This window comes from Poecilia reticulata, unplaced genomic scaffold (assembly GCF_000633615.1).
Source record: "Poecilia reticulata strain Guanapo unplaced genomic scaffold, Guppy_female_1.0+MT scaffold_181, whole genome shotgun sequence".
NCBI classification, from domain to species: domain Eukaryota; kingdom Metazoa; phylum Chordata; class Actinopteri; order Cyprinodontiformes; family Poeciliidae; genus Poecilia; species Poecilia reticulata.
Window position 1 is genome coordinate 855,176 of NW_007615018.1, and position 7,746 is coordinate 862,921.

Here is a 7,746-nt window from a genome sequence, read left to right on the forward strand (position 1 = left end):
CATCAGGACAGAGACATCAGGACAGAGAGACAGAGACATCAGGACAGAGACATCAAGACAGAGACATCAGGACAGAGAGACAGAGACATCAGGACAGAGAGAAGAAAAACAACAGAAAAAGAAAAACAGAAAAAAGACAGAAACAGAAAGAAGCAAACAGGCAGAACTGTAAACCGCGGGCGGCTTCAGGAAGTGCGGCTTCAGGAAGTGCGGCTTCAGGAAGTGCGGCTTCAGGAAGTGCGTCTTCAGGAAGTGCGGCTTCAGGAAGTGCGGCTTCAGGAAGTGCGGCTCCGCAGCGCCCCCTACCTGGGTCAGCTGGTCGTCCTCCATGTTGGCCTCGCAGGCCGGCAGGACGGCCTCCAGCACATGCAGAGCCAGCAGGCGGGTTCTCATGTTCCCCACCAGAGGAACTCCTGCAACATTTAGCATCCGTTAATGTCCCCACCTTCGACCACTCGCACCTGCTACCTGCAGAGGGCGCACCTGAGCAGCACTTCTGAGCGGCGATGTTCAGCAGAACCTCGGTCCATTTGGGGGACGCCATCTTGGACTGGATGGCCTTGGAGGAGACCACCCTGCGCAGGAAGACCAGGAAGTCCCCGAGGTGGAGCTCTGCGGTGTGCTGCTTCCGGATTAAAGCTGGACAACAGAAACGTTGAGCCAGAGGAAAATCGGCAATCTGGAGACGATCTGCAGGACGGACATCAACGGGAGCCACAGCTCCGACTTGAGCCCCTACTCCAGTTTTTACCCAAACCTGGAGCGGACCTCCAGGTTCTGAGCCGCTGCTGGTTTTAGCATCTTCTACCAGCATGATTAGCATTAGCGAATCATTTTTATCTCCCAATAAAAGTTCAGAAGAATCAGCCGACTTGAGTCTCCTTTATCAAAAAAGGCAGGTTTTGGATTTTTAATATTTGGTGACAGCAGCGTGAAGATTAAAGGGCCAGAATCACCCAGGACTGACTTTTTCTGAGCTTTCCATCATGTTATAATAATTTCTCCCTCATCAAAAATGAACCTGGAGTGTTGCCTTCATTCTTTCATGCTTGAGAAATCCTTTAATCTCCATGGCAACCACTCAGCCGTGGAAAACGCCTGGGTGCACCTAGCTCCGCCTTCGCGGGACAGTTCCTCCCCACTCAGCTCCTTCAGACTAGCCAGCAGCAATTAGCTCAGAGCTGGTAAAAACATTGTTAAAGGGCCAACAGAGGAGCCACGTTGGGACGACTTCCTGAAGGCGGAGCTTCAGGAAGAGCAGGAGCTTCTTAAAGACACAGAGGGCCAATTTCAAGGCATTAAATTGCAAAAGTCAAATTTCTTTCAAGACATATTTGATATAAAAGTCATTTTTATAACAACTGAAGGTAATGAAGTGACTTGACTGCCATAAAATGTGTGCATAGAAAATACATAATACTATCCCTTTAAGGGAGACGTTGAACAGATTATTTGGTGGCAGCGTGTTCTAGGCCGTTTTTCTCCAGGACAAAAGGTAAGATCAGACTTTTATTTGTTATTTAAGCCATAAAATAACCGGCCCAGATGCTTGATGACTGCTGTAATCTGACAGAAATAATGTTGAATGCATTTCAGCAGGTACCTTTGTTTAACGGTTAAATGTTGGCTGAATTATATTTGAACAAACCTGAGACTGGCTGCTTTACTAGACGTGTGAGGGAAATGGATCCGGAGGGATTTCTGCGTCTGTTACCGTTTAGTGTTGTTTACATAAGAAAACTGAATTCAGAGGCAGACGGAGACGTGGATGTGTGTTAACCTAGATGCTGAGCTAACCTCTGAAGTCCTTCTTGTCAGAGTCGGGGCCGTCGTCCGTCTTGGAGTCGTCCGGGTCCTTCCCTGCCGCCAGCCGGCTGCCTCCCGCCTGGGCCAGCAGGTTCTTCAGCTGGCTGCACAGCAGGTCCAGCAGCGCCTGCACCACCTTGGGACTCAGCTTGTCGGCGTACGTCCTGCAGGGACAGACAGGCCGCTGGGTTAGAGGCGCTCTGGGCCCTGGAGGCGCTGCGGCGGCGTTACCCGGTGCTGATGGCCAGGATCTGCAGCAGGCGGGTGGAGGCCACCTTCAGGGCGGTGCTTAGCTGCGACACGCCCGGCTTCTGCAGCAGCTGCAGCGGCTGGCCCAGCATCGTCTCGGTGCCGCAGAGCTGCGACAGCACATTGAGGAGGCCGCTGGAGATGGCCAGGGACACGTCCACGGGCTGGTAGCGCACGCTGAGCGCAAACACCGTCACCAGCAGGAGGCGCTGCTGGGCTTCTGCAGAGGAGGAGGAAGCAGAGGGTCAGACTGAGGCCTGGTCCACGTGAAGCTGGGCCTGTGTAAAATAAATGCATCTCCTCCACACCTTTAAGGAACATATTGGAACAGCTGTGTTTATACAAAATCAAGGGAAAGTCTGAGCCAACATAAAACCCTCTCTGACAGCAGCCATCTTTCCTCCTCTAAATGGCAAACGGTAACAATGTGATGTCATCACCGCATTATCTGCTGCAGACTGAAATGCGTTTACCTCTAAAAAGTCCTGAAAACTGGTTTTTGGTGCAAAAGCTAAAAAGGAGAATTAGCAAATCTTCCCTTTAATCGTTATGTGTTGCTGAAGCTCTGATTGGTTCGTCAGACATCCGCGTACGTGTGGATGGACCCGGTTCAGACACCAGCTGTGTGTGAGCGTCGGTACCGATGTGGTGCTTGTTGGCCTGCAGGGCGCGCTCCAGAGTCACCGACAGCTGCTGGTAGATCTTATGGACGGCCGTCTGGATCTCCATCTGCAGGCTCCGCTTGGCCGCTTTGATCCCATCCTGCAGCACAAACGTGCCAGTCAGAACCGGACCACAGAACCGGGCCAGAGCTCCTCCTCCTCCTCCTCTTCCTCACCTGGTAGTGGTGCAGCTGCACGCTCTCCCTCTTCAGGCCGCCGCTGCCCACGGTGCCGAGGCCGAAGCATCCGGCCAGGAACTGCAGCCGGACCGAGGTGAGCAGGGAGGAGGACTGGAAGGCGCCGCCCGGCCGCTCGGCGGCGCCGCCCTGCTGGCTGCCCTTCTCTTCCATGCCGGAGATCAGCACCACGATCTGGTGCAGCGCCTCCAACCGCAGCTGCAGCCACAGTCACATGATGAAGCATTTAAACCGTTTAAAGGAACAGCGAACAGTAAAACCTTAAACGAGCAGATTTCCGTTTTAATGTGCTCCACATGTTTCGTCTCAATATGAGAAGCATTGAGAATTTAATTAATAATAACAAAATTTTAAAGTATTTTGAAATGGAAACAAAGTAAAAAGTAAATAAAATTACAACAAAAATTAAACAAAAATATTACAAGATTTAAAATGGAATCAAAATAAAGTGTGAATATTTTTATTTTCTCCTCTTTTTAAAATAGTCTATAAATGAATAAGTTGTCATTTTAAAGATAATTTATATTTATATTCTGTTTTTAATTGAATGAAAAATATATTTTTAAATTTATTTTCATTCAGAAAAAATTAAAAAGTAGAATAAAAATAAGATACAAAACATATCTTATAAAATGATTTTATTTAGTAAATATTTTTGAATTTGTTTTAATTAAAACCTTTTTTAAGTAGAAAATAAATAGCATGTTTTTTATATATTTTTCTATTTAGATTTATTTAATGTTTTTAATGTAACCTTCTAGTAAAGGACTTGAACTCTCCTGGGTGACGTCGTCGTTTCTGCTGGTTGTGACGTTTTGTTTAGTCGTGCTGTTCGTTCGTTCGCTGCGTTATGAATAAAGTTGGGTTGAGGATAACGCCGCCGCCTCACCTCCGCCCTGCTCTGCTGCTGCTCCATGGCCAAGATGGCGGCCTGCGGGTTGGTGCACATGCCCTCCTCGGGCTCCTTGAAGGCGGGCGCCAGGCCCACGTCGCCGCTGACGAAGCTCACCGTGTTGTCGATGAGGGCGTGGACCCCCAGCGAGCGGCTCAGGTCCAGGTCCGACTCCCCGTAGGAGTGGGCCGAGCCGTAGCTGCGCTGCCGGCTGAGCTTGGACCGGAACCAGGACTCCGCCAGCGAGTCGGGGGAGCTGTGGAGCATTCCTGGGAGGAAGAGGAGGAGACGATGAAGAACCGGTACCGATGGGACGAGGGGACAGATGAACCATGACGACAACAAGCAGCCTCGTCTCCTCGTCTCCTCCCACATCAGTACCTCTCTTCTTCGGGGAGGAGGCCAGGTCCAGATCCACGTTCCTGCGTCCACTCTGCAGCAGAAAACACACACAGCCTTCAGCTGGGGACACAGGGGACACCAGGGGACACACTAGGAGACACACTAGGGGACACACTAGAGGACACCAGGACACAGAAGACACTAGGGCCCAGGGGACACTAGGGGACACCAGGGGACACACTAGGAGACACACTAGGGGACACACTAGGGGACACAGAGGACACTAGGAGACACCAGGTGACACTAGGGGACACACTAGGGGACACCAGGACACAGAAGACACTAGGGCCCAGGGGACACTAGGGGACCTCAGGGGACACACTAGGGGACATCAGGGGACACCAGGGAACACTATGGCCCAAGGGACACCAGGGGACACTAGGGGACACCAGGGTACACTAGGGGAACCAGGGGACACCAYGGGACACTAAGACCCAGGGTACACTAGGGGACACCAGGGCCCAGAGCAGTGGGGGCGGAGCTTCCTTACCAGGCTGTAGCTCTCCTCGTCGGACTCGGGCTGGGACAGGTCCGACTCGCTGCGGGACTTGATGAGCCGGTAGCTGGAGCTGCTCTGCACCGAGCGGCTCTCTGCACTCAGACTCTCACTCCTGGAAACAGAATCATTTCCTCCATTCAGTAAAAATAAATCTACATATTTTTAGATCAATTTAGTATTTAATGATTATATAAACCTGTACATTATTTAATGACATTTAATGGTGCATGTATTTATTTCATGATATCTCTATTCCTTATTTAATGCATCATTATATAAAAAATGTAAAATGAATTAACTCATTCAATAATTTATATCATGATATGTATAGATTATTGATGTAATTTTGGCCCTTTTGGCCCTCCATACACCATCTCACTATGATTCTGAAAATCATTTCTCGACCTCCTGCATGGTGTCTTGCGACCCCTTGTGGGTCCCGCCCCCCTCTTTGGGAACCCCTGCCTCAGCAGGCCTCATTCTGGGAATTTTAGTTTTTCAGCAGCACCTTTAGTTCTGGAGTTCTGCAGGGTTCTGTGCTTCAAACCAACAACTTTTCTCTTAAATTTGCATCCAGGAAGTTAATTTACCGCATGCATCATCCCCATCGCCCCCCGGCTCCTCCCCCTGTACCTGGTCATGAAGCCCAGACAGTCCTGCGTTCCGGTGGCCGACTGGGCCGGGCCGTCCTCCTGGTTCTGCTTGCCCAGCTCTCCCAGGACCGGGCTGACCCCGAGCAGCAGCAGGGCGCAGCGGTGGATGACCGAGTTGCAGGCGGCCGTGTACAGGTCCTGGCCCTCCGGGAGCCCCGCGCTGCCCCGCCGCTCCTCCTGCGACTGCGCCGCCTCCTCCTCCTCCTCCTCCTCCCCAGGGCCTGGCGCTGGGACACCGGGTCCCAGCGCCAGGCTGCGGGACGCCGACCCAGAACCCGGGCCCGTCCCGCTGCTGGCCCGCTCCCGGTCCCGGCTCCGAGCCACCTCCCGCGCTGAGAGGAAACATTGAAAGATTTCTGCGTTGTGCATCGAGCACAGACAGACACAGACACAGACACACACACACACACAGACACACACACACAGACACACACACACACACACACACACACACACACACACACACACACACACAGACACACACACACACACACACAGACACACACACACACAGACACACACACAGACACACAGACGGATGCAGGGTTAGAGTGGAGCAGCCTGGAAACTTCAGCAGTTAAAACAAAAAGCCGCAGAGCCGCTGCTTTCACTTCTGATTCCGATATCTGAGGTTCAGCATCGGCTCCGATACAAGAAACAGCTGAACTGACTTGAAACATTTCATTTAACACAGACATAAATGCACAGAATAATAAATGTGTTTGCTAACTCTGGCTATAAATACATTTATCACTAAAACATGTAAAAAYAGCTTTAATCTGTTCAGTCGGTGCAGGCAGCAGCCGAACCACCAACAGAAAATAAACTGTGTGAAAAACCGACTTTCTGTCACATGGTTCAGAAAGTTCACTTATCAATAACTAATACAATCTAGAATTCCTTTCTAGAGATGTTATTGTTATTTTGTAATATTGTTAATTTACCAACATAAAGTGAAATGGTGTGCCGATCGACCGGCCACTGATCATAACCGGCTGATTTCTGTGGAAAGTGCATGATTGGTGATCGATCAGCGTCTCAAGTCGCTGCTGGAAGTTTCACAGACGGAGTCGCTCAGCCTCTCACACCGAACAGCTGCTTACAGCTGCAGCAGGGAACTTTAGACAATTAGATACGTTTTAAAATACGTCTATTGTGTCTAAATTAGGGGAATTTATTGCCAGATAATTTTTCCATTTTGCCAGATAACATGGCATCATTTACACCTCAAGCGAAGATTTAACAGCCATTCCAGGCGACCGGCAGAGATCGGCAGAGACCGGCAGAGACCGGCAGAGATCGGNGGCGACCGGCATAGATCAGCAGAGATCGGCAGATACCGGCAGAGATCGGCGACCGGCAGAGACCGGCAGAGACCGGCAGAGATCGGCGACCGGCAGAGACCGGCAGAGATCGGCAAAGACCGGCAGAGATCGGCAGAGATCGGCAGAGATCAGCATAGATCGGCCCCATGGATGACCGGAGCATCCCTAATGCAGACATTAATATCGGATCGGAGCATCTCTAACTCAGAAACACTGAACAGTTTTGATCCAGACCTAAAATCTGATTCTGCTTCCTGTTTGTTAAACGTGAATTCCTGGGACCAGAAGAAGAAGTGATGAACCAGCATGTTGGACCAGATTAGGTCCAGATCAGAGCGTTTCTGGACAGGAAGCGGCCGGGCTCCAGGGCTGTACTCACTTCCTGCGGTCATGACTTCGTGCTCCCGGTCCTCTTCCTCCTCGTCCTGATCCTGGTGTCCGTCTTCCCGCTCGCGGTCGGCCCGCTCCTCCAGCTCCGCCTCCTCGTCGATGGTGCGGGTGAACGAGTTCTCCTGGGGGTCCATGTCCAGTGAGTCCTGGTTGTCCGAGATCTGCACCACAACGTCAGACTCTGCTTTTATTTTGGAATCCATCACCGACTTCCTGTCCGTCAGGGACTCTTCCCCCACCTTTCTGAGAGCAGCGCCCCCTAGAGGAGGAACTCGGCCGGAACAGAAGTCTGATCAGATTTTAATTCAAATCGTCAGCAACTTGCAGTTATGATCAGAATTATGAAATGATCTGAAACTTAAATAATTAAAGATCAGCAAAACTAACAGCTGATATCAAGAATAAAATCATAATAATACAAAGATGAGAAAAAGTCGGAACATTAGGAGAACAAAGTGTCAATATAATGAAAATAAAGTGTCAAAAATAAGAGAATTTATAAAAATACGGCAAGTCAATAAAGTAGCAGATCTTAATAAATGAACTGGGAGAGAACTGGGAGAGAACAGGGAGGGAACTGGGAGAGAACTGGGAGAGAACTGGGAGAGAACAGGAAGGGAACTGGGAAGGAACTGGGAGTGAACTGGGAGGGAACTGGGAGGGAACTGGGA

At 50.4% G+C, this 7,746-nt stretch overlaps 1 protein-coding gene across 1 annotated transcript in view; it reads right to left on the bottom strand.

Moving 5' to 3' along the window:
- The window catches only part of herc1 (HECT and RLD domain containing E3 ubiquitin protein ligase family member 1), a 55,939-nt gene that overhangs the window by 30,446 nt on the left and 17,747 nt on the right, over positions 1 to 7,746 (bottom strand). The window contains exons 22-32 of the mRNA XM_017303094.1: positions 7,065 to 7,236; positions 5,341 to 5,716; positions 4,699 to 4,819; positions 4,188 to 4,239; positions 3,804 to 4,075; positions 2,894 to 3,112; positions 2,697 to 2,817; positions 2,038 to 2,275; positions 1,798 to 1,970; positions 484 to 639; positions 307 to 413 (exon numbers count right to left, since the gene is read on the bottom strand). Of these exons, the coding sequence (XP_017158583.1) occupies positions 307 to 413; positions 484 to 639; positions 1,798 to 1,970; positions 2,038 to 2,275; positions 2,697 to 2,817; positions 2,894 to 3,112; positions 3,804 to 4,075; positions 4,188 to 4,239; positions 4,699 to 4,819; positions 5,341 to 5,716; positions 7,065 to 7,236 (2,007 nt within the window). The remainder of the gene's footprint in view (positions 1 to 306; positions 414 to 483; positions 640 to 1,797; positions 1,971 to 2,037; positions 2,276 to 2,696; positions 2,818 to 2,893; positions 3,113 to 3,803; positions 4,076 to 4,187; positions 4,240 to 4,698; positions 4,820 to 5,340; positions 5,717 to 7,064; positions 7,237 to 7,746) is intronic.